Consider the following 27,039-nt stretch of genomic DNA (forward strand, 5'->3'; position numbering starts at 1 on the left):
GTTATTAGCTGGTAAGTCTTAGTTAAAGAGTCCAGACCCGAAAAAGGTCTGGATTTCATAAGAAGCTATGGGTGTTGATTGGACAAATACATAAAAGGTGCTGTAGGCTTGAATGAGCTAACATTCTAATGGGAGTGCTTTCCCAGTTTCATCTTTCAGTACCTACTAAGATGAGCAGAGGAGATAAGACTGGGAGGAGTTTTCTAGGCCAGATATACAGTAGAGGCAGGCAGCTTAAAAGGCTCCAAGTTTAAAAGCACAACAAAAGAGTGGGAGGGTGGGGAACAAATTTAGAAACAATGTAGTAAAAATGCAGTAAAATTAGAGCCCACTTAGAAGTGATTTGAACACCTAGGACATCACAGGAAACAGTGGGAAAGCACTGCAGACTGCAAAGCACTGCAACTATAAAAATGCATTCATTTAACTGCTTAAACTTAAGATTCAGAACAAATGCAGTAGAAATCACAAAAAAAAACTGTTTTAAATGGCAGGATAAATGCAGTATTTTAAATGTAGTTTAAATGTATCTTCCTGGATGCAATATGTAGTCCACATGATTTGTTTTCAAGCATTCAGCAGTCCCAAGACTAAGGCTGTTTGGTCAAGCAGTTTTTGAAAGAGGATTTTACATCTTAGGCTACCTAGAAAATAGGTTGCACCTACTTGGGATCTTAACTTTGTGCCGGAAAAGATAACCTTGACTCCTCTTTGAACCTGTTCGTCTGACTGATTTATGACTTTGGAAGACTGTGTTACTCATTACTCTGACATTTGCAGGATGAATATCTGAGTTGCAAGGTCTTCTGGTGTGGAAACCCTGTTTGGTTTCCCACAGAGATAGGGGTTCTTTACATGCAAATCTCTAATTTATGCCAAAAGTGGTTTCAAAGTTTACATTGAATCAAGCTGTCAAGCTCCTTTTTTTCTATCCAGATTAAAAAAAAAAACAGTGAGAAAAGATTCCTCATTCTCTGGATGTACATAGGCAACTCTGGTATTATCCTGATGGAGATCTTTAGGAAAGCTGATTAGCTGTATATTTTTCTGTCAAGGGAAGAAGAAGGGTCAGCCAGTGTCAAAACAGACTATTTCCAGATGGTTGTCCCAGACTTTTGCCTTTTATTATTCCCACCATGGTAAATCCTTCCCAGGCAGTATCAAGATTAATTTTAGTAGGGCCTTATTCTCTTTGATGGCATGTTAAAAAGGAGTGGACTCTAGAAGCATTCTGGAGGCAGCTACTTGGTCCTCTGTACATACTTTTACTGAACTTAATAAACTGGATTCCTTTTCTAGGTCCTGATCTCAGTTTGCTAAGGGACATTATCCAGGGGCTCCAAATTCCTTATCTTTCCTGCTCTCAGGTTGGATAACCTTTTTTAATCTACACATTTAGTGTAGGCTACTGCGGTAATGAGAAACAGTACAGTTGCATAAGTTGCCCTTACCATAACTGCAGATGTTCAAAGTCATCTCCACTAAAGTAGTTGCACCCTCCCTCCAGCACCGTTTTTTCTTTTTTTTATGTATGTAGTTAATTTAGGATGACTGGCTTTTTTCATTTTGGGAGTAAGAAAGTACTGAAGAGTTTGGTGCCCATGCTGCTGGTTTTCTGCACTAGTGAGTAAGTACCCTAAGCGCATGTGTGGAGGACAGTCATGGGCTTTTGGAGACTGTATGGCCATTATATCCTGGGCAGAATATATCCCATTTAGCTTAGGCTTCTGCAGGAGTACTTTGCATGCAGTGCAGGCAAGGGAAAAACTTTTGTGGTAGCAGGCAGCTAGCAATCCTAACTGTCTTTAAAACCAGGGTGTCTGTTTTGTCCTTCCGTAATAGTATCTGAAGGGTCCTCTGTACTGAATTACAACTTTGATACTTAATCAGAAGTTCTGTCCAGACTTCTGTGTGTATCCTTTTCCAAATTCATCTTCGGAATATGTTAGTACATACATAAGCATCTCCAGTTTTTCCATTTTTCCTGCCATCTTGTTTGTACTACATGGGTATGCCATTATTCAGTTTGGACATTAGGCTTAGATGTCTTCTTTCACTCATGTGCTGTTGATGTTTTGGCTGTTTAGGTGAAAGTTAAAAAAAACAAGCTGTTATTTACAAAAGAGAGGGAGAGGTTCTTAAATAGAGGAATCAGACAGGGGTGTCTTGTTTCCTTTTGTTGTTTGTTTTGTATTTAGAGCTAGTATCATAGAAAATAAAGGACTTAGAAATTCAAGGATGGTAATTGGTATGGTAATCAAGGAAAGTTGGCTTTATTTGCGAATGATATTACTTTGTACTTAATAAACCAAGAAAAGGACATTTTGGTGTTGTGGAACAATTTGAGACAATTACAGGTCTTTTCAGGAACATAAGAGAGGATTTCCATCGCTTCTTGTCTAATAGTCCCTTCTTATAAGACTGATGCATGTTGTTTTCAGACTTGATGGGCGACAGTTTACATATTAGTTGCCAGACATGGCCTCCCCTGTCCTCCTCCTTCTCTCCTCATCATGAACATCATGTGTGCAAAGTAGGTATGATTAAAAGAGCTATATAAGTAGAAGTGTATTGGTTTTTTGTACAGCAGATTTGAAGATGCTTTTGTCCTTTCAGTGATTGCAGATGCTAAGATGGGCATACTGTAATATGAAGGGTTGTTTCTGCAGTCAAGTTTTGTTGAATGTTTACATTATTTTTCTTGTAGGTCTTCCCTCCTTTACCCAGCAAAAGATTGGGGATCTTCAGTCCAAATTAAATCTGTCAGAACAAAGAGCTGCTGAATGTGAGAGGATAGCAGAAATGGCTGAGGCTGATGCAAGACAGAAGGATAAAGAACTAAGTGAAGCTCTCAAACGATTAAGGGAATATGAATCTGTAAGTGATTTTATTTTACATTTCCTACACTGGTGAGTGAACTTATTCTTGCAGACCCTTTCCAGCCAAGATATGGGAATATGCAATATAAAGTAACCCATAGTACACGTCCAGATTTCAAAAATGGAAACTAGGGTTCTGTGATGTAGAGTGGTTCAGACTGTGGAAGAGCTGAGTGGAGTAGGGCTCAGCTGAAGCTGGGGACTGGTAGTTTGAGTCACCACCATGGAAGTGCAGGTTTGCATGACACAAAAAAGGCCAGGACTGAGAACCTGAGCTTTGTGTTCCAAACTCAATGACAGTAGCCCTCATTAGGATGTGGGTGAAAGTATGTAGACATACAAGGAAGGCTGTAGGGTGCCCATCTGAAAAGTTGATGCCTGTATCAGTCACCTGTGGTTGGGTTTGGCCCTTCATAGAATCTTGGTTATTGCCAGATTGCCATTAACGATAAAAATCACCAGCATGGTTGCTTGGATATAATGGTTTTCTGGTTAGGTGTTATCTTTTGGGGATACCCATTATGGAGGAATAAGTGGACTCAAGATTGATAGGGAGGGCTCTAGCCAGAAGGCACAGAGGCATCATTGTCTTCATAATCTTCACATGCATTTGGATTATTGTATTTCTCCTGAAGACAGTTCGGCTTGCTTTCCTCCCCATGAAGAGAGTCACAGCTCATATTCTTCCTAAAGAGTAATTATTACAGCTCAATGCCAAAGGTGAGTAGCTGTTGTCATTCAGATTAGCATGTCACACCTTTAGCTGAATATAGTTATTACAGTGGTTTGCTTACTTTTACGTTTGTGAGAAATGTATGTAATAAAATATTTTCACGGGCAGAAGAATAAAGAAGTTTCTATTATAAAACATTTGCAATAGTTATATAATTACAAGTAGATCAAAGCATTTCAGAAGTGCAGTTATCAGCTTGAACCATTTTTCATACTTGAGATGAGCTGAGACTGGTTATGGGTGATTTTACTTGTTGTAAATTTAGTATCTCAGTGGGTTATGTAGTTGTTGGGCATAGATTCTTGCTTACATTTCTAAGACCCAAGGCATTGTTGGATTGCCTACTTATTATTGTATCACACTAGTCTCTTTTCTGTGTTTAGATTTATTTAGAAAAGGAGGTTAAAGATTGACTTGTCTTAGAATCGTTCTTTGAGGTAGCTGGTTAAAAATGAAATTATGGGGCAATTTCATTTGCTTATTTGATTAGTTCATATACTTGTATCTCTGCAGTTTTGATGTTAACATGTCTGAAGCAACACAATTAAAAGAAATGTCAAGATCTTAAATTTGGGGTCCTTCATTAGATGGTAACTTTTATAATTTCCCTCCTGCTGTTCCAGTTAAATAAAATGTGTTCTTGTCTCCATGTTCGGGGGTAATACATACTTCCTATTGGGTCATGACATGGTGTCATAATTTAGGCTAGAGTGGCATACCTAACCTTTGTGTTTGTCACTTCAACCCCACTCTACTCCCCAGTTCTTTCCTGATAGCTGTGTCAGCTTTCCAGTTTCCATTTCTTATTAGAGAATTAGGCATTGAAAAAGCTGACCGATCTATTTGACTCTGGAGAAGCAGAAAACTCTAAAGTCCTTTACCACAGTTTTTGAGTGGCCTTTCATGTATCGCATTGTAATTTTGATGAAGTCTGGTCTAACTCTTATTCTTCTTCAAGGGTGAGGTCAGACAGGTCATTCTGTATATCTGGAGAACCACAACCAAGGATGATGGGTTCTAGATGTGGCCATGTGAAGCCATGTTTTAGAACTTCTAGATCCAGTTCATATATGGTGTCATAAAGAGAATAAGCTGACACTTTCTGTTCCTTGTAGGGGTGTTGAGTACCATTCCTCCTTTGAGGAGAGGTCTGTGATGTTACCGTAGGTTTTTCTGGTTTCAAACAGAATGGGTGGCTTTTTTCTAATCGTGGATATCAGTAACTTCAGTAAGTGCATGTAGTACTTCAGGCACTAGATACTGCCTCTCCATGTGTTGTGTCTATATTCCTCCAGAGCCCCTTAATAGTGTCATTAGACATGATGGATATTTCCTGAAATGTTGTCTAGAGTCTGCATAAGTGGTTCCTTCGGTCTGTTCTAGCTGGGCTTTGGATTCAGTACAGAGTGCTGCTTTTTTAATATCTTTATTAAATTTCCACTTTAAGCAATGACATAGGTATACATAGGTACCCATACATTAATAGAAGAGAAAACAAACCATAGTAGCACTTTTCATGCATTATATGTGGATGTTTTGCTTTTAACAATTATCATTCACTCCAGTGTTAACATAATTTGATCAATTCCTACCTTCTCTTTAACCACACTGCTCTGTCTGAACATAATTCTGTGTGTTATTCTCACAAATTCCATTTATTCCTATGTAATATGTTCCTTACCTTTTCTAAAGATCTTGTCTCCAGTTCTTTTATTTTCTTTACAGTATTAAATACTTCAACTATAGCTTTTTTTAGAATTTAATTTCTGTTTTCTAGTAATTGCTTTTTGGTAGCCAATATCATTAAACTTACTAAGGCCTAGGTGACTCAGATGCTATATCCCAGCTTAAAAGAATCATTTCATAGGTGTCATAGGTTTAATAGGTGATTACTAGGGTAACACCCCTTTAGGGCTTTTTTAAGCTTAGATCCACAAAACGAAGCCAGCAAGTGAGGAAGGTGTCAACAATCATTTATTAAACCCAAAGGAAAAATCCAGTGGGTTATCGAAATAGATATCAAAATATATCCAAACCGGTTTCGGCTCAAAAGAACCTTCTTCAGTGGACACAAACAGAAAAATCCTTTGGATTTAATAAATGATTGTTGACACCTTCTTCACTTGCTGGCTTCGTTTTGTGGATCCTTGCTTTCCTTGCTGTGCAAGAGGTTTTACGAGCATCTGTTTTTTGTGACTTTTTTAAGCTTAACCATGTTTCCCAGATGTGTTTTGACAGGTTATGATCCCATTCAGTTTATGGGGTATAACTTTGGTATGAGTGGTTGAGCATTTACAAGTTTTCCATTTTTAACAGGGACATAGATGGCAGACCAGGGGTAAATTTACATTTACCCATCCAGTGATCTAAGTTGTGCTTGAATAACTGCAGGAAGGAGCTCTGCTTCCCTTGTATGGGAAGCCTGTGTAAGAGAAGTGGTAGTCTTTGAGACACATATCTGTCCCTCTAACATGTCATACTTATCTTGCTGATGACATTCAGGTCCCTAGATTGGGTGTTTCTGATGCTATTTGTTTTATGGATGTGTACCATGTCGATAAGGGCTGGATCACAGGCTACTTTGAACATCAGGCATAGATCGCTCCTCAGCAGTCTGTAAGAGACTGAGTGTAAGGATAATGCTTTGTGGCAGTCCTCATAGGAAATGCTTTCTGCATCATGTATTCTTTTTGTGAGACACTCCATTTGTTGCATATGCCTGGTAAGGTACATACCAAAGTGGATATTGTATTTATTGAGTGGTCCGATGAGAGCTAAGTACAATGGAACAATGACATCTTTGGACCTAGATGCCCTAACCGTAATTATAAGTTATGTAACATAAAATGATTTTCTAACAGCAGTCAACACATGATGGTCAAAGGCCAAGTCCCTGACCACAATGCAGTAATTTCTTGTGGTGATAGTCTTTGCAAAATATACTGTTATGCATTTTTTGGCATTGAATTTTAGATTGTGATTGTGGTACCAGTTATTATCCTGTATCAGACCCTCTTGGAGAATGTTTGTGTCTTTGGAGGGATACTATGACTGCTCCTAGTTTGCAATCATCTGCAAACTTGGTTAGCTGGAGGCTCTTGACATTTGTCATCAGAGAATTAGACACCAAAAAAGAGTGGCCCCAGCACTAAAGCTTGGGGAGGGGGAATCTGCAAGTGATTGGCCTTTTTGTGGAGGTAGACTTATCTATTCTGACATTTTGTGTTCTGTTTGTGAGCCAGTTGGATTTGCAGTGGGTGACATAGGGGATTGCACCTAATTTCATGAGCTAGTGTACAGTGCCTGAGTGGGATATTATGACAAATGCTTTGGCCTTGTTGAGGTATGCAGTATGCACCATTTTGCCCTCATCCTTTGCTTTGGTGACCTTCTCGAAGACATCTAAAAGGTTGACTAGGCATGACCTGCCCTTGATGAAACCAAACTGTGTTAGATCTGATGTGTGAAGGTTTTCTATGTTGCTGGTTATCACGTCCATGATTATTCTTTCCATAACCTTACATTTTTAGGAGTGCCTCGAGAGAGTGCATTTTGAGGTTTAGACTTCTAGCATTGAGTAGCATTACCTTCAGATTTTGCATGCTTGTATCTGTTATGGTGGTGGTTTTGTCCTTTGAACCTTGCCTAAAAAAGGCACTATAGGGGTGGCAAAAGCTTTAGCCAGTAACCTGAATCCCAGGGGTGACAGGTGCAGACCATCACTGGCAAAGCATTGTGGTTTGTCGATCATGTCGTCCCAGGCAGACAGATACTGGATCCCCTTTGAATGACACCAGAAGCTTAGCCTAATGTTGAAGTCAGTCATTTTGTCCTTATATTGTGGCATCATTCTGGGCGAAGGCAGGATGTTACTCAGGGCTAGGGTCATACCTGCCTGAGCCACATGATCCAAGAGCTCTTCCATGTCTCTTTTCATGTAGTCCAGGGAGGTACGTCTCGAGTCATTCACTCAAACATGGACAATGACAGAGTCATATTTGTACTTGTTGTGGAGTGACTTGAGTGCATGCATTATGTGGCGGATCCTGGCAACCGACAGGCAGCTGACTGTAATTTTCTCCTTGTTCAGCCTGGTGAGTAGGACATCAGTGTGCCTGACAGAGTTACCTATGACTAAAGTGTTAGGTACGTTGTCTTGCCTTAGGGGCTGTTGCTGGGTGGCACAGTGGTGTTGTGAGCTGTGTGACACTTTGGTTGTGATTGGTGTTTGTTTGCATTTCCGTTTCGGCGGTCCTTGTTGCTTGGGCAGGTTACAGTTAAGGGCCTCCGCATATGTGGATTTAATGTTGCTATATGTGGGTTTAGAAGGGCTATGTGCTGCTTTAGGTGTAATGCGGGTGTTAACCTTCTCCTCTTGACTGTCTAGCACAGTCTTGGGTGGAGAGAGCTTTGCTTCCAGTTTGGCTATGTAAGTGCATCTCTCACAGGTTGTAGTGTTAGCTAGTAGGAGGAGAGGGTTGTCTGTGTACATGAGGCAATTGCTGCATTGCCCCAGTATGCCCAGGTTCACCAGGTGGACAGCAGAAATCACAGGAAGCTGACCTTTGGACATGCCTGCTTTGGTGCTTTTTTGTGAAGGACAGGAGCTGTTTTCCCTTGCCTTAGCAAGGTACTTTGCAATTATAGGCTGTTTAGTGCCTACGATTAAGTTCTCCTTATTAACAAGGAGAGTTGAGTGCTTGTATCAGTTTAAGGCTTCCTAGTGCTTTCTAGCAGGTATTAGAACAAGTGCTAGTCACAGGGATGCTTAAAGGTAAGATGAAAAAAAAAAAGGTTTATCCTAAAACACTGCAGTGTGCACTAGATACGTTAGATGTGAAAGTAGTAACTTACGTATCTGTCTAAAGAGTTAAGTTTTAGTGGAGAGTCACTATTTTTAAAGCTAGCTAGATTGAAAGGGGGTGGTCACTTTTGTATTCTGGTACTATGGAATATAGTAGGATGGCCAATAAATTTAAATAGTTTAAGGGGAGTGATTTCACAAAGTGATAATTTTGTGCTTACTCACACAAGCCAGTGAAAGCAGAGAGGAATTGAGATATATGGTCAGATTAACATAAGAGGCAGGCAACTAGAAAGACAGCAGTATTTAAGAACATGACAGTAGCGGGTGGGTGGGGAAAAAAATTCTGCCTGACTCACAAGAGCTGTGGTCTATTTTGAAGTTTTAATATGCAGTTAAAAGCAGAATACAAGTAAAACACAAGGTAAAGAAAACAAATCACAGTATTCAAAATATAAAAAGGCAATAAAGTAATACAAAATACACCAAATAAAAAGCAAACTAACCTTTCCTTCACAGCAAAGTGTAGCAGAGTCTGGGTGAGGTGTTGGGTTGAATGGAGAGTGACTCAAGTTTATTTAAGTAAATGGTATGTATTTCCTGGATCATAGAGGGGGGTCTATTGGGTGCAAGGATATGTTATGGGATTTTGCTTATGGTGAGTTGTACACGGAGGAGCTTATGTTCATTATTGTTTGATCAGCCTTCAGGTGTGATTATTTTTTATATAAATTGAGACATCTCCAGCTTTTATCTCCAAGCAGAATCTGGCAAAAATATTTGGATGGCATTGTAGCACTGCACTATCAGGGTGCTCTCTGCAGGTGTAAACCATGTCTCAGTAACTACACAGATGTCGATATTCTCCAGGGTGAGGAGATCTTGCAGGGAGTGCTTTTTTGTTCAAATTCTTGACATTAAGCAGTATTAACCTGTGGAATGTTCTGTGTTGATTTAGCTGTGTTGGATGGTTTATCAGATTAGCAGTGCCCCAGAAAAGATACTTTGGGGTTGGAAAATGTTTTAGCCAATATTTGAATGCCTAGACAGTCAAGTGCAGACCATCCTTAGTAAAGCATTGCGGTATATTGACCATATCCTCTCTGGCTGACATATATTGTACTCTCTTCAAATGATACTATAAACAAAGCTAATTATTAAAATCAATTATTTTTGTTTGTATTGTGGCATTATCCCAGGAGGAATTAGAGTGCTACTCAATGCTAGGTTCATATTGGCCTGGGGCACACAGTCTGAGAGCTCTGTTTGTCTCTTTTCATATAGTCCAAGGAGGTACATTTCAGATAATTTACTCTCACATGGACTCTGAGTCATACTTGTGCTTGTGATTCATTGACCCGAGTGCATGCTTACTCTGTCAGATCCTGGCCCCTAATAGGTAAATGATTGTTACCCCTCCTTGCTTAGCCTGATGAGTGGAACATTGGTGTGCCTCATAATGGAGTCTTCTACGACGAAAATGTCTGATTGTGTAGTGGTCCTTGGTAACATTGACTTAGTTCTCAACATTTCTAACAAAGCACTTAATATGGAACTTATAAAATCTACCAACTTGTTACATTCCCAAAAAATCATGTTCCCAGTTAACTCTTCTTTTTCTCATCACACCTTCAGCACTTGCTATCTACCTGAAGAAGAATTCTCTGAAGTTTGCTTGGGCTATTAAAATACCTATGCAAGCACTTCCAAACAAAAACTATAAACATTCTGGACTTTGTCACATACTTGAGAACCATAAAGATGTCCTCCCATTGTTCATTTGTAAATTGCCTTTGCATTTTCACTTCCCAGTATTTTCTAGGCTCCCTCAGATTGATTCTTGTAATTGCCATGCAGTATTTTATATGCCCTACTAATTATTCCTTTTTTAAAAGCAACTTCTGTTTTGTCCTCAACTAAAAACTCTGCCAGAGCTGTTCTTTCACTTAGCACCCCTCGGTCTGTTTCTCTTTGCCTTTCCTCTGTTATCAATTCCTGGGTAAGAAGGCAGCCTCTAAACTGCAGTCCAAATTTCTGCATGGCTTCATCTCATGGTATAATCTTTCCCTCTCTAGTTATTTGCTCTGAATACTTTGGTTCTCTTGCTACTTTTCTCAAGTAAATTCCAACCTGCTTTTGTCTATTTCCTGTACCCCTGCTTGCAGTCATCCCCATTTTTAAAAATCTCCTTTCTCCATCTCTGTGTTGGAGAGTGCTGTTTTTAATCTTTCTTCTGCATCTATATTGTTTTTAGAAGAACTAGCCATTGTGGAAAGGGGTTTGCAGGGAGAATGGGGACCACTTTGTTTTTCCTTACCTGGATAAATGGCTACCAATGGTTCTATTGTGAGATTCTCTGATAGTGTTCCTGGTTTGAAAATGCTTGGGATTCAAATGTACAATACTTCATAATGCAATATAGTTAATTTTTGATACATACTCAGAGAATTGTCTTTATTGTAACTGAATTGGACACTGTGTTTTGCACCTTAATCCTCTTTTTGGGCCAAGTAAGTCATGTCCTGACTCTGTAGCTGAGTGTGCATTGGAGAGTACAGGCTATGGACCCTACTGTGTCTCTTCAGTGTGATGGCAGCCATAGTCTTTTCATTAGATCACTGCTGCAGTAGTATTAGCTGTTTGAGTTATATTCTGCCTAGGACATAACAGCTGGCCAGCTTCCAAAGATTAAGGGCAACTTCCACATTCCCAGGCCATTGGCAGCTTGAGCAAGTCTAGGGAAAATCAGTGGTCTGAGAGTTAAGACCTTCAGAGCTTTCCAGAAGCTGAAGAGCATTCTTCTTTTGAGGAAAAAACTTCCACAATTAATTTTATGACTAAAATGGTTTATTGCTTTGCTAGGAATTACAATTTTTGCACTATCACATGACTTTTCTTTCCGTTAAAATATGCACGTTTTTCTTATTTCTTTCAATGTAAGTTAATGTTTTTTCTAAGATTTTCTCTAAAATGAGGTGATAAAATCTTATTCTTGATAAAATCTTTATAAATTGTTTTTAGGGACTGTGGCAAGTGTGTGTTGTGCACATCAGTGTTTTTTTTCTGGTGAATACTCTACTTTTTTATGCTTACTAGTTACTAACTGCTGCTGTCATTGTTACCAATGTTTTAGACTTCTTTTTCTGCTTTACCATGAAACAACCTAGTGATTCCTCGATTATTCCTTCCTACAGTCCCAAAAAGAATAACATTTCCAAACAGCCTTTCCCTCTTTAGAAGACTACTACTTTGCCCCAGCCATAGATGAGTGACTAGGAAGTACCCATTTCTAGTCCCTCCGACTACTCATTTTCTTCTTCTTTGTTTTCCTCTGGCATACACCTCTTCAGATACAGTGGACTGGGGGTTAGAGAGGTCCTCTAGAGCTGTTGAAGTGACCTTACTGAGCATGCAAAGACCACTTTTGTCAGTCTTGGAGGAAGGAACAGGGAATGCCTCTCTATCTAGCCTGACTAGGATGCCTGTTCCCCAGGATGATGCCCCTAATATGAGTCAGTCTGTTTCTATGGAGAGTCCTGTCAAAAAGAAGCAAAAAGTTAAACATTTGTCCTCTCCTGTCCCTGTAACTTTAGACAAGGAAGATTTCTTGGAATTGGCACGGGACTTAGTTCAGGCTCTTAACCCTTCTCATTCTGGATTTACTGGCAATAGAAAAAAAGGAACTAATTCTGAGGAGAGTATGTCTTCTAATTTTCCCTTGGAGAAATTCTCTTTTTCTGAAACCATGTCTAGGATGAACCATTTGATGCTCTTCGTGTTTCACTGTTGCAGTCATCACATTTGGGTTATCTGCTTGTAGTAGCCCTCAGTTGGCCTGATTAACAAAGTCTTGGGTCCTGCATTGATTGCTGTCCCTTCTTCCATGATGTCAGGTTGTCAGGGGTATAAAACATGCAGCCGTTGCCATTACATCAGTCTTTCTTGCCATACGGTGCCCGAAGCAGAAGCAGTTTGCAAGTGCCGGTCGGCCGACTCCTGAAATTTTCGTTTTCGAGTTTCAGAACTGATGTCTTCACCTAAAAGCTAAGTACCCCCATTTGGAGAAACTACTTCTTCCTCTAAACCGATGTCAGTAAAAGTAAATAATTGCATTACTTGTGGAAAGCAAATGCCTCATAAAGATTTTCATTCATCCTGTATTCCTTGCCTAGGCCCTGACCACAATGTACCTCACTGTCGGTTTTGTGCCTTATTTAAACAACCAACTATCCGTTGTCAGTATATTTACACTTCTAAATATTTTGGTGTTCGGTTCATTTATCCAGATGTGTCTTTGGTAAACCATCCGACTACCGACATTCCGAAAAAATGCAAAGATAGAGACAGAGACAGGCCGCCGAGGTCCAAAGCTGCCGATGATGCTTCTGCTAAGCCAGTCGCCAGTTCACCAGTATTCAGTGAGGTGCTTTCACAGCCCCTGATACCTGCTACTTCAGATGCACAGGCCTCTACTGAGACCCATTCGGAGTCCGGTATGCTGCAAGATGCTTCAACTGTGGAACCCGCGGATGTCTCTACCTTGGATGGGTCCGGAGCCGCTGTGCAGGCACCGGCTTCTGAGGGTGTATTCAGGCCTACTAACTTGTGTATTAAATCGATGCCATCTTCTTCTTCAAGGCCTAAAACTCGAACCATGCCTAGAAAACTGACGCCCAGACCGCATGGCCAGGCCTTTATGCCTAAAAAACAAATGATAAGAATGGCTGAAGGCCTTATTACTTTAATCAGGGGAAGCCAACCCTCCCCCTCTAAGAGACCGAGGACTGAGTTTGCTTATGTTACTTCTGATCAGGATTCTGAATTTATTATGTTCTCTGATGACCAGGATTTACCCTTATCTACCTATGAGGATTCTGATGCTGAGGACTCTATTCCCTCTGCATCCCCCCAAGAGGATTTTTCTTTTGGTGAAACCTTGCATACCCTCAGGGAGCATTTTCATTGGGAAAGTCAGGATTTCTCTGATTCTAAAAAGAGGCTTAGGGATTTCTTACTCCTGCCCCAGCACAGGCCTTTAGCCATGCCTCCTGTACTAGACATTGTTGAGGATGCCTTTTCGGAATCTTGCTTGGCCCCTGACTCTTTACCTCCTGCTCCCAGAAAACCTGATAGATATTACAGGGTCCCTGACTCTCGCAATTTCCTTTTTAAAAATCCTACTCTGGATCCTGAGACCATTTCACAGGGACCCAAGGGCATTAAAGCTACTACTGCCAAAAATTCCTACCCCTCTGATAGAGACTCCAGAGCACTGGATAGATGGGTAAGAAGGTATACACTTTTGCAACGTTGGCCATTGGGGCCTTAAACTGCCAGTTTCATATGTTAAAGTATCAGCAGCATATTATTGGATTGCTTAAACAGAAAATTATGTTGATTCCTGATTGTGCTGAAAATAAGGATTTACAGGATTTACTGCATTCAGCTGAACAAGTTTTAAAACATACTTTGCAATGTGGTTTTGATTCACTAGAGGCATCTTGCAGGGCTGCTGTAACTTAGTATGTACTTAGAAGGCATGCTTGGCTTAAGGAGCAATCCTTGCCAGATCATGTTAAAGCAATATTACTGAATGCTCCCTTTAACCAGGACCGCCTGTTTGGCAACAAGGCAGAAGAAGTCCTTAAAAATGGAGGAAAAAGCTAAATCTTTAAAAAAACTGTTAAAGATTTTTTTACAAGTACAACCTCCAAGGTTTAGTAGTCATTGGCCATCCAAGAATTGGTCCTTTCCTGCCTTTTCCAGACCTTTTCAGTCCAAACCCAGAGCCAGCAGAGCTCCCAGGCTTCAGTCCCAAGATAAAACGCACAGGACTAAGCAGTGGGGGGGCCTCCACTTCTAAATCTGGGAGTAATAAAACTCACCCCATGGTAAACTGTCTCAATGACTTCTTTTTAAAACTGCCAAGCACTCCTCAACTGACTGCCCTTTGGGGGGAAATATTGCTCTTCATGCAAAGAACTGGGAACTCATTACCAGGACAAACGGGTTTTAAATATAGTGTTCTAGGGATATAGATTTCACTTCCACATGTTACCAACACCAAGCGGGTGGCCAGATCTACCCCCAAATCAGTGGGCAGAGGCCCAAAAGCAAGTATCTTCTCTGTTAAGCATGAGGGCTATTCATTTGGTACCAGAAGAGGAAAAGGGACAAGGTTTCTATTCGAGACTTTTCCTGGTACAAAGAAAAGACAATTCATGGCGTCCTATCCTGGACCTGTCTACCTTAAACACCTTTTTGGTGATTCCAAAATTCAAGATGCTTACTCTTCACCAGTTGCTCCCTATGCTAGACAAAGACGCCTGGTTGGCAACACTAGGTTTAAAGGAAGCATACCTGCACATCCCAATCAGGGAATCTTGCATAAGATACCTACGCTTCAAAGCAGGCTACACGCACTATCAGTTCTCTGCACTGCCCTTTGGCTTATCTACTGCGCCCAGGGTATTCACAAAGTGCCTAGCTCCAGTCATTGCATTTTGCAGGCAAAGAAATATTCACATATTCCCATACCTGGACGATTGTCTAATTCAGGCAGAAACCCAGGACTTACTTTTGAAGCATCTGGCCTTTGTACAAAGGGTGCTACACCATAAACGAAAAGAATGAAACAAAAATAAAAAATGGTTCACAGATAGAATAAGTGTCACTTCCCAACAATAATTAATTAGTAAGTTCACTTTATTCAAGGTTAAGTGCTTTCATCTACCGATCGTAGATTTCATCAGAACAAATACCCGTATCAGATCAGTCATTTAAATATATTCTGTCTTCCAATCAAATTCTATCTGTGAACCATTTTTTATTTTTGTTTGGTGATTGTCGGGGTTCACTGATTTACTTTATAAACGAAAAGAAATCACACCTGGTACCCTGTCAACAAATTATATTCCTGGGAGCAAGCTTGAATACAACTTCCCAGATGGTTTTCCTTACGCCAGAGCAACAAATTCATTTGACAACCTACTTCAAACAAGTGGCCACAAAAACCCTGCTATCTGTAAGGCAAATACTACAAGCCTTGGGGTTCATGGCCTCCTGCATTCTTCTAATTCCATATGCAAGACTGCATATGAGGAAACTACAGTGGTATCTAAAAAGCCTATGGTGTCAACATTCTCAGGATCTAGAAGCAATAATTCCTATCATACCTTGCCTAAGACTAGAGTTCCTTTGGTGGGCAAAGGCCTGCCACCAAAACAAGGGACTACGATACACATTACCCCCTGCTGCCCAAACGCTAACAACAGATGCATCAGACTATGCATGGGGGGTTCACCTGGCAGGGAAGTACATTCAGGGCAAATGGAACCCAAGTCAAATGCACCTGCATATCAATCAAAAAGAAATGTTAGCTGTACAGAATGCTCTGACAGCCTTCAAGGACCACATTCTTCCAGGACAATTAATGGTAAAGATGGACAACAACACTGTTATGTGGTACATAAACAAGCAAGGGGGTTACACATTCTTACCTCCTCTGTAGATTAGCCATGGCATTGTGGAACACAGCCCTGAGCTACTAAGTGCATCTACAAGCTCAATTCCTGCCAGGAAAACGAAATACACTGGCAGACGAAGCAAGCAGAAACCTCATGGACCCACACGAGTGGAAACTGGAACCAAGGATTTTCAACATGTTGACAAGCAAATGGGGGAGCCCTGATATAGACCTGTTTGCCTTCCCCCAGAACTATCAATTGGACAAAGTTTGCACAAAGACTCCCCACAAACAAGCTTGGAAAGGGGATGCTCTGTCCTTCAGCTGGAATAACCTATCAGTTTATGCCTTTCCTCCTCTGCCTCTGCTCTTCAAAGTACTACTAAAGATCAGACAAGACAAACCAAGGACGATTTTGATTGCACCAGACTGGCCACGCCAACACTGGTACCCCCTCTTGCGGTGTGTGTCACTGTTGGCCCCATGGCACCTGCCTCAGACCTCTACCCTATTGTCTCAGCAGTAGAACCAGATTCTGCACCCTCAGCTTCAAACACTGAACCTAGCAGCCTGGCTAATTACCCAATCTCTCCTTTACCCACCCCTCAGTAAAGCAGTGATGGATATCATTTCAGAGGCAAGGAGGCCTAGTACTAGAAAATCTTATGCTGACAAATGGAAAAGATTCTGTGCCTGGAACCAATCTTAAGGGATGAGCACAACAGTGCCCAATTCACCTCAGATTTTACAATACTTAACTGAGCTGCTTCACAAGGGCCTGTCTTTCTCCTCCATCTAAATTCACGCCTCAGCCATTTCAGCTCATTGTAACACAGAACCTCCCCTCTTCTCTCATCCACTGCTCAAGCAGTTCCTCAGAGAGGCCAAAAATTTATGACCACTCAGCAGAGCTCCAACTCCAGCCTGGGACCTTAACTTTGTATTGGAGAAACCCACTCCTCCCCCTTTTGAGCCAGCTGCTACTGCAGACTTAAAATTCCTTTCTTGGAAAACAACTTTCCTGTTAGCAATCACTTCAGCAAGAAGGGTATCTGAATTACAGGCCCTTATGGCAGTGGAGCATTTCATCATCTTTCATGCAGACAGGGTGTCCCTCAGGACCAATCCCTCCTTCATGCCCAAGGTGGTATCCAGTGTGGCCCTCAATCAGTCCATTCATTTGCCAACATTCTTTCCTAATCCACAGAACAAAGGGGAATGGATACTGCACTCATTAGATGTGCACAGACAACTTAGATTCTACTTGTACAGGACTAAGCCTCAAAGGAAATCTGAACAACTGCTGGTGGCATTTGCTGCAGGGGCAGAGGGGAAGGCTGTTTCAAAGCAAACCATTTCCAAATGGATAGGCCATTGCATTCATTTCTGCTACAAGCACCATGGAAAACCTGTCCCACAGAGGCTCAGACCCCACTCAACCAGGGCTGCATCTACCTCTACAGCCTTTCTCAGAGGCGTCCCTACCAGGGACACCCTAGAAGCTGCTACCTGGAGTTCTGTACATACTTTCACCAAGCATTACCATCTGCCAATTTTCTCTAAATCCAGAGCTGGCTTTGCCACTGCAGTCTTGCAGGGCCTTATAACTGGTCCTAATGCTGTCTAATGTCTTCCTCCCATCCTTAGCTTTGGGAATCTACCCAAATGTGATGACTGCAGCAGTGAAACACAAAGAACATAGTACAGTTGTGTACACTTACCATAAATGTAGATGTTGGAGTGTATTCACTGTTGCAATCCTGGTTACCTTCCCTCCGGCCCCTTTACTTCTTTTGGCTATACCTCTACTCTCCTTTACTATGCTCAAAAGCTTTTTGGTGTATTTGCTTTTTTGTTGGAGGTATAACCTTGTATATTTATAGATTTAATTGCTTCCCATTAGGGGGGCACCTGACGTCTGGGGGCAAGAAAAACTGATGTAATGGCGTCTGCTGCATGTTTTGTACCCCTGACAACCTGACGTCACGTAAGAAGGGACAGCAACCGACGCAGAAACCAAGACTTTGTTAGTTAGGCCGACTGAGGGCTGCTGGAAGCAGATAACCCAAATGTGCTGACTGCAACAGTGAATACACTCGAACAACTACATTTATGGTAAGTGTAAACAACTGTACTTTTTAGTAGGAGCATAATGGCATTCAAGTTTCTTTGGGGAAAAATGTATTTTTTTACAACTGGAATTTCCTCAGCCTACTCCTGTTCCTCCTGTTCTTTCCGCCTTGAAGGGTATTTTAATTACAATCTGCAATACACCTGACAGCCAGCCCCTAAAAACGCAGATAGATTTATTAAGTTCCTCATTCTTACAAATTCTTAATTTCTAACCCCAGATCTGATTCTGCAATAATTTATTTGTCAAATCCTTCTGCAGCTAAACATTTAGTAAAATCCTCTATCAAGGATGGGAAATATTTTGATAGATTTTGGAAAAAAATGTCAAGCTCACATGTTAACATTTTTGCTTGCTTCTCTTGAAAATATGAGGAACATTACTGCCACTTATCCTTTGGAAGGCAAATCTTCTCAATATACTCTTATTTCTTCTGTTTGTCAAGCAACCAAACATTCTTTAAAAGGAGCTTATTACTCAGCCGATGCCTCTTCCAGAACAGCAGCTATTGCGTCTTTCAAGAAGGTTTGCTTGGTTGTATTCTCAAAATGTGCATGAAAATGTTTAAGCTAAAATGTTGAATTTCTTCCTTGATAGGGAGGTTGTATTTAGACCATCTGCTGCTGGGGTCCTGAAAAAATATGATGAGGGTGGGAAATTGATTTAATGGGTGACTTAGACTTTTTAGCCTTGTTTCTCCAAGTTTGCTAAAGGTATCACACTTAACTCACAATCCTTTTGTAAAAAAGCAAAATAAGCAGACTCAGCAAACTTCTGGCAAGCAGATGTTCAAAAAACAATGGCAAGACTTCTCCAAAAAGATGGGGAGAACCTCCCAGAAATAAAGGGCAGTCCAGTAAGTGTGAATCACCATGTACAAATTGTAATTCCTTCCTACCATAGCAATCATTTAAGTTTTTCTCAAAATCTGTCTTTCCATCTGTTTCTCCCTTTGACAGCAGATAATCTCAGAGAGAAGGGTTCTGAGGCTGATCAATCAGGGGTACAGATAGCAGTGGGACTCCCTTCCTCCTCTACAGTAGATTTACCCTTATTAACCAGATTAAACTTCTTTTTCCCTTCCTGTCATTTAGCATCTGCTGACTCAAGTGGTAATAGAACCGATTCCTCTTTTCTTGACTGGGAGCATTTTTATTCAAGAATGTTTTTAGCACTAAAGAAAGAAGTCTCATGGAAACCCCTCCCAGACCTTTCCTTTTTCAATCAGTTTGTGAAAGTCCTAGTTCAAAATGGTACCCTTTTACAATCTGTTACCTCTTATTCCCCCTTCCACTTTTTTGGGATTGTAAGTTATTCACATTTCCTTATTGAGATGACTTGCTTATCTTTGCAGAGTCTTTTTCAAAGTGTCAAGAAATCTCTCACTTGGATAACAAGGTTCCTTTACAGACTTGGGTTTCCTGGAGAACATTTAAAAATTTTGTTTGACTCCTTCCCACAGGATTGTATTCCTGGGGAATCTCCTAGACATTTCAGTTTAACAAATTTTTCTTTTACAGGAAAAAGTAGATGTATATATATATATATATATCTAGATCTATTCTTGAATTTTCCCACTGATTCCAGGAATTCAGCAGGGGAAGTTTTCAGAATATTAGGATTCATGACATCTGCGATTCTCTTGATTCCTGTAGCCAGACTCCACATGAGAAAGATTCACTGGTATCAAAAGTATGTATGATCCCAATATCAACATCACCTGACTTTTCAAATTCCAGTTTTGGGATTTGTGAAAAGGGAACTGCTTTGGTGGAGATACCAGTTCTGTCTGAATCCAGGTCTCCCATTCCCCATTCCAGCTCCAGTGCAGTCCTGTAGAGTCTGTAACAACAAATGATTCAGACTTTGTTTGAGGTGCTTTGTCATTATGAGTGAAAGTGCAAGATCTTTGGAAGAAAGACAACCCAAAACACAAAAAAATCAGAGTGATGGCAGTAACAAAGTCACTCAACTCTCTCAATAATCTGTGGTCCTCAGGATATCTACAAGTAATTATAGACATCACAGTGATGTGGTACATAAAAAACAGGGGAGTTCCAGATCATAATGACTCTGCAGATTAGTAGTGGTTGCCTGGGATATAGTAGTTTAGAACAATCTCACTCTACAAGCATTTTATCTTCTGTCAGAGAAAAATTATGTAGCAGACAAGCTGAGCATGACCAGGACAGACCTAAATGAAGGGAGTATCATCCCTCATTTGACTTTTTGGTTTTTAGTTGTTTCATTTTTGTCTTGTCATCAGGTTTTGGTAGTTACAACGTGGTCACAATGTCATCTAGCAACTGGAGTGGTTCTCAGCCATTATTTCAACCAGCCAACATGAATGAACTTAACCGTTCAGTGCATAATCTTACTTTACTTATTCAACAGTTGTCTCAGCAGTGTGCTAAAATCGGATTTCCAAGTAACACTTTGGATAATACAGAGGGTTACACTCTCCATCTTGGAGGAATTGGGGGCAGGGAGGGGAGCGCAGTGAGCCCAAGCATAGTGAGGGCGAACAGAGCGGGGTTATTGCAAATCCCAAGGTTTTGTAGTCTGCCTTAGAGCAGCAGTTAGGTAGGTATTATGGCACTTTTTTATGCATTTAATTTTGTTAGTTTATAGGTTCAGTTTATAGGAAGTGAAACCTTTAGATTATGCCCTTTTGTATTACACTTTTTAAAATTAGTATGCTATAAGTAATACAATTTTGGGGTTGTTTTGATGGTAAAATTTCAAAGATTAGAGGGCAGGGGTAAGCTACTATTTAGGTAGGGTTAGGAATAAGCCAATTCAAATTCTCTAATGAGAGAGAGAACAAGGTAAAAAGAAAGGTCTAGCAGAAGAGCAGCTAGAAGGAAAGGAGATTTATAACTGAGTAGAGTTTAGCAAATTCAGAAGACAGCAGTAGAAGGAGTGAGGTACAAAAGGGGAGGTCAAAAACAGAAACCACTCTAGAGCCAAGTTCTGTAACTGCATAGCAAGGAACACTCACTTAGACTACCAGGTACTGTGAAAAGTATCTATGCAGCTGACAGTTTTGTAGACTAGGAATTCTTAGAGAAATAGAAACCTTATGCCAGGAGTGAGTATGGACTGGGACAGATATGGACAAGTGTATTGAGAAGGAGAAGACTAAGTAAAACAATGATTCCAAACTAGAAAGTGTTGGGCTTAGAGAAATCTCTGGTGGGGTTGGGGGTTACCAGTAGTGAGCACTCCCTGAATACATTCTAATGAAATTAATCATAGAAGGGTTAAATCATTAACATACACTGTAATGTTCCTGTACATTAAGTAAACCTGACACAGACTTTTGCAGATGCAGCTTGCTGGTAAAGAACTGCTATAGGTATGGTAGTGAACTGCTGTAGGGATGCCCCACAGTGTTTGTATTAGCTGACAACTGTAAATGGAAATAAAAAAAAGAAGATTAAGAAAAGCTGATAAGGGGAGTGTTAGAGAAGGTAGGACTGCATTTATAATTAGTGCAATATAAGAAAGGAGTGCAAGGAAATGGGTAGAACATCCTGATAACATTACAGTTACTGAGTTAAATTAAAAACTCTGTGCAGTAATTTGACACTAAAAATCTGTTCAAACAAATACAACAAGCATCTAGGCATATATATATATATATATATATATATATATATATATATATATATATATATATATATATATATATATATAGTGCTCAACCAAGATTAATATACAATATCCAGCTTGGCCTGGGTAAAACTGTCACTCTGACATATGACAGTATTACCTATAACAGAATATATAGTACAGGTCATTACTACACTATAGCAGCTGAATGTCTGCAAACTATAACGAATTACATTACATCCCAGTTTAAGCATATAGTAAGCAGTTAAATCATTTTGCTGTTAATTGGGAATACAGCTGATAAAGCACAGTATCTTCCTTTAAAACAGTGATAGTTACAAAGTAGTTTCAATAATATGAGCTAAATGATCAATAAAGTCACAATAAAAACAAACAAAAAATAATAATAAATCATCTTAAAACAGTAATGCATAAGCAGAGTTCAGTTTGATACCAAGACCAGGTGTTCAGCATAACTTTTTAAATGTATACGCTTGTAAATGGTGGCATATTTTACTGTTTATAACAAATAATTAGCACATATTCTGAGAATCCTTGGATTTCTATAGAGAAAACAAAAATACATTTAACAGAACTTACATGGAGGTCACACTACTGGAAGATGCCAAAACAGCAGGCAGAACAGGCTAGAATAGTTTAAAATGGCGCCGGTCTGAGTGAGGTGTATTTGAAATGTTCTTGTCAAAGGAAAAAAACTTCAAAGACGAAGTCACGCAAGGTTCAGATATGGCATTTAATTACTTGCTGCAAGGAGGCAAAAACATGCAAATATAGGATTTTGCCTAACTACTAACAGGAAGTATGCTCTTCTTATACTATTCTACAAAACATTGCTTTCTATAGTTGACGTAATTAAACACAACTTTCTGTATTGTTCTACAGCAGATGTTACTCAGATTTTCTGCTGACATGACTGGATTTATGAAAAGCATTTGAGAAAAACAACCTGACCTTGGGGGATTTAGCCCGCTACAAGCTTCTATTGTGTAGTTCTAATACATGTGTTACATTTCAAGGTACTTTTCTAACTTAGACAAAAGTAAACGCTGATTGCAGTTCATATTTTCAAGCAGTCTTTGTTCTTATTATCAATAGCTTCTGCAGCTGTGCATTTTCTCACAACATAAGCGGAACTCCTTGTCTAAATCTCATAACATTAATACAAGTGATACATCTATTATTTTCCTGACACAAATTAACTGCTTCCCTGTAAATCTCCAGAGCATAACCAAAGATTATAACTGCTCATATTTCATGACAATACAAGATTGGAAAGCTTCTGCAGTTTGTACAGATGTATGCAGTGTGAAATAGAATAAATGTGTTAACCCTTTTCAAACCTTAAATGCACTAAGCATATTACTAATACATACACTAATACATATTTTTCTAAAATTTCCTCCTTTTTAATACTTTTATTCTACTTTCAAAATAAGCATAAACAGTTTTTCTTCCCCTAACCTCTTCCTACTCAGGATTTGCAGTTAAGAGAGTCAGTTTAAACTTATGAAAGCATTTTCAGTGTTTTAACATTTCTTCAAACTCAGCACCTTGATATAAGGTTTCTGAAACTGACATGTCTATAAGGTCTTTGATTAGTCTTTTCATGCAGGGGATGCCACAGCAAACACATACTCCCAGTAGGATCATTCCTACACAAATGGCAATCAGGATGTTCATTAGGATAGTACCCCACCCCCAAACCATTTCTGGAAAAAGTCCGTCAGTGGGTTTGGTCCTGGTTTGGTCATGTCCGACACTTGCTGAATTACCTCAAGGTGATTGTCTATCTCGTATTTATGGTCAGGAATATACGAATAGAACTCCTCCTGGATTAAAGCGCAAGTACCGCCTCTCGCCGCTAGGGTGAAGTTGAGAGCAATGCGGTTTTGAAGCACTACAGTTCTCATGGCATTCAGTTCATCAGTCACCAATTCTAGAGCAGAAAAAGTTGCATTGCTCATTACTTCGAGAAGTTTAGACAGTTTTCTCAGCTCCCAGATCGATTTCACTGCTCTATATGCTGGTGATATGCCTGCCCACGATATAACACTGTCACTCAAGTCCATGTGTGTCAGTTTATCGCCTCCAGCGTGCATCGATTTGCCCCACTGGATTTACAGGTTTCTTGACGACCTCTCGGACATTCCGAATTTTTCCTTGAGGTAAGACTGCCATGTGTCATATGGCCGGAACCAGGTAGCCCAAAAAACAACTGCCGGACCAATTCTCAGGTAACCACTTGTATGCTTTCCTACCACATACAAAATAACAATCCTCTACTTTAGTAGTAACTTTACTATGAATATACACTTGTCATGCATGAAACATTTTTCTATCAATTATAGACAGTTGTTTATAAAGAACAGAATCATGTTTTACTTCATCAACTGTTTTGTGCATCAATTCAAAAAATGAATCATAGTGTGTATTACAATAAGAACCTGCGTTATTAGCTTTAGTGTAGCATCTATAAGGAACAGTCACATTGCAATTGCTCCAACCCACCTGAACAGTATAATTTTTATAAAAACACACAGTCCCTTTTTGTGGAACAGACAAGTGTAATGCTATTTTATCTTGTGATGTAAAAGTTGATGTATCATAGATCAAGTTTTCCCAGGTCTCGTTGACTCCTAGGGGGACTGAAGTCATTAATAATCCCCCGTATGCTGTCGGCAAAGCTGTGCAAATCCAGCAGTTCGAAACATTGAAAGTCTCAGCATGCACATATTTGATGGCCTGGTAAGTGTTGAAGTTTGGGTGCCAGTCTATGAGCAACGCTTCACATTTATTCAGTTCAGTTTGTGTGGCTGGGAAAAGGAATCGCCACAACAAAAAGATTATTGTCACTAGTGCAGTTAACAGGATGATTATGCAATACTTCTGAGGAAATGGTTGTTCTGCATTCCTGTTTTCTCCAACTCTTCCGAGTAGTTTTATTTGGATTTTTCCGGATTCTATCATTTTTGCTCTCGACATGTGACAAGATTTTTGTCCAGTTCAAAGTTCTTAACTAGTTTGCAGTGTGTCAGGTGGCTCCACGAGGCCCACTCTGCAATTTTAACTGCAGTAGGTGTCGACAGGAGCACCTGATATGGACCTTCCCACTTTGGTGTCATCCAGTTTCTCTTTTTGAGTGTTTTCACCCAGATCCACTCCCCAGGGGCCACTGCCACTTCCGATGTCTCGGTTTGTTCTTTATCTGAAACAGAATTTGACTGCAACAGATATTTAGAATTCAACAAATTTCTCATATACTCTGCTAGTGTACAGTCGGCTTCCTGGTCTGCGGGCATGAGAGGTTTCCACTGAGGTGTATAATAAGCTCTTCCAAATAGTTTTTCAAAAGGATTCAATCCTTTTGCATTCGTAACAGTTCTCATGCTCAACAGTGCCAGGGGCAGACAGTTCACCCAATTCTTTTCTGTTTCTGCTATTAATTTCCTTAGTTTATTCTTTAAAATCCCATTATGTCTCTCAACTAGCCTTGCAGATTGCGGATGGTATGCACAATGATTCTTTAAAGAAATACCAAAATGTTTACTTAACTGTTGTATGGTTTGGTTTACAAAGTGTGTACCGTTGTCATTGTAGATCCTTTCTGGAATGCCGAATCTAGGGATGATTTCTTTAACAAGGATTTTCGCTACTGTAGCCGCATCTGGATTTTTGGTCGGAAAGGCTTCCACCCATCTGGAAAACATATCTACAATGACAAGACAATACTTCTTATTTTCATATTTGTCCAATTCTATGAAATCCATACAGATAGTATGAAACGGATACGGTGGTGTAGGGAAACTCCCTTGCTTGGGCTTTAACGCCCCTTGTGCATGATGTTTGTTACAAATGTGGCACATCAAACAAAATTTTTTAGAATAGTTGGTGAATCCATATGTCGTGAACACTCGGTTCACCAGCTGTACCATCCCCCCTGTTGAGACATGGCATTGCCCATGGCTCAACAAAGCTGCATATCTAAATAAATTAGATGGTAATATCGGTTTCCCTTCTTTAGAGATGTACAGCCCCTTTTCGAGAATTGCTCCTCGTTTTACCCATCTTTGTTTCTCAACTTGCATAGTGAGTTGTCTGCATTGTCTTTAACATTTCTGAGTCTAAAATCTCAGAGGGTTGTAGTTCCTCATTCAAAAGAAATACTTCTGAAGCTGCCTGTTTTGCAGCTGTATCAGCTCTCGCATTACCTTTTGAAATCCTATCTTGTTCCTTGGTATGAGCTGTGCATTTACAAATAGCTACTTTCTGAGGTAACTGAATAGATTCTAAAAGATCTAGAATAAACTGTGCATGATTGATAGGTTTGCCAGTAGATGTTATCATTCCTCGGTTTTTCCACTGTTGCGCAAAAACATGTACAGTAGAAAAAGCGTACTGGCTGTCAGTAAAAATGTTCACACATTTACCCTTTGCTAAGGTACATGCCCGTGTCAAGGCAATCAGTTCTGCTGTCTGTGCAGATAGGTTGTGTGATAAAGGTTTTGCTTCTATAATCTCAGTATCAGAAACTACTGCATATCCTACTAGGTTCTGTCCTACAGGACCCCTTTTGCACGAACCATCCACTTAGTATGTCACCTCGGCATCGTCCAAGGGGACATCTGTGAGATCTTTTCTAGGTAGTGTTTTTTGCTGAATCACCTGCAGGCAGTGATGTGGTGTGCCATCTGCAGGGGTTGGGAGCAAGGTAGAAGGGTTCAAAGTCGTGCATCATTCAATTGTCGTGAGGTTGGCTCAACAATATAGTCATACAGGAAAGATGCCTAGCAGGGGAAAGATATGCTACCTTCTCTTGCAGTAAAATAATTGCGACTGCATGAGGCACTCTCAAAGTGAGAGGGTGGAATAAAACTACTGAAGCTGAAGCCTGTACTGCCATTGCAGCTGCAACTACCGCTTGTACACAGTGAGGTAAAGACCGTGCCACTGGGTCTAGTTGTGATGAATAATAAGCAATGGGGCATTGCTTGTCCCCATGCTGTTGTGTTAACACTGATGTCATATAACCTTGCTTACAATCTACAGTTTGGAAAAAACGTTTATGGTAGTTCGGTAATCCCAGAACTAATGAGGACGCTATTAACTGTTTCAGTTTGCAGAATGCAGATTCTGCCTCTGGTGTCCATTGTAACAAATCATGTGCTGCCATAGGCTTTTTATATATCAGGTCAGTCAGAGGTGCAGATTCCAAAGCATAGTTTGGAATCCAGCTCCGGCAAAAATTAGTTGTACCCAGGAAGGACATCATTTCCTTCTTGGTAGTGGGTTTTGGTGCTTGCAAAATTACTACTTTTCTGTCCTCATCTAATGTTCTACCCTCTTTGGATATCACATATCCTAGGTATTTGACTTGTTTTTTCCAAAGCTGTA

The 27,039-nt window shown here is 40.2% G+C and overlaps 1 protein-coding gene across 1 annotated transcript in view; it reads left to right on the forward strand.

Moving 5' to 3' along the window:
• Window positions 1–27,039, forward strand: part of CEP290 (centrosomal protein 290) — a 3,346,332-nt gene that overhangs the window by 678,723 nt on the left and 2,640,570 nt on the right. Inside the window, exon 13 of the mRNA XM_044087863.1 lies at window positions 2,708–2,877. Within this exon, the coding sequence (XP_043943798.1) occupies window positions 2,708–2,877 (170 nt within the window). The remainder of the gene's footprint in view (window positions 1–2,707; window positions 2,878–27,039) is intronic.

Source organism: Protopterus annectens, chromosome 11.part0 (genome assembly GCF_019279795.1).
Source record: "Protopterus annectens isolate FY-2018-M chromosome 11.part0, PAN1.0, whole genome shotgun sequence".
NCBI lineage: Eukaryota > Metazoa > Chordata > Ceratodontiformes > Protopteridae > Protopterus > Protopterus annectens.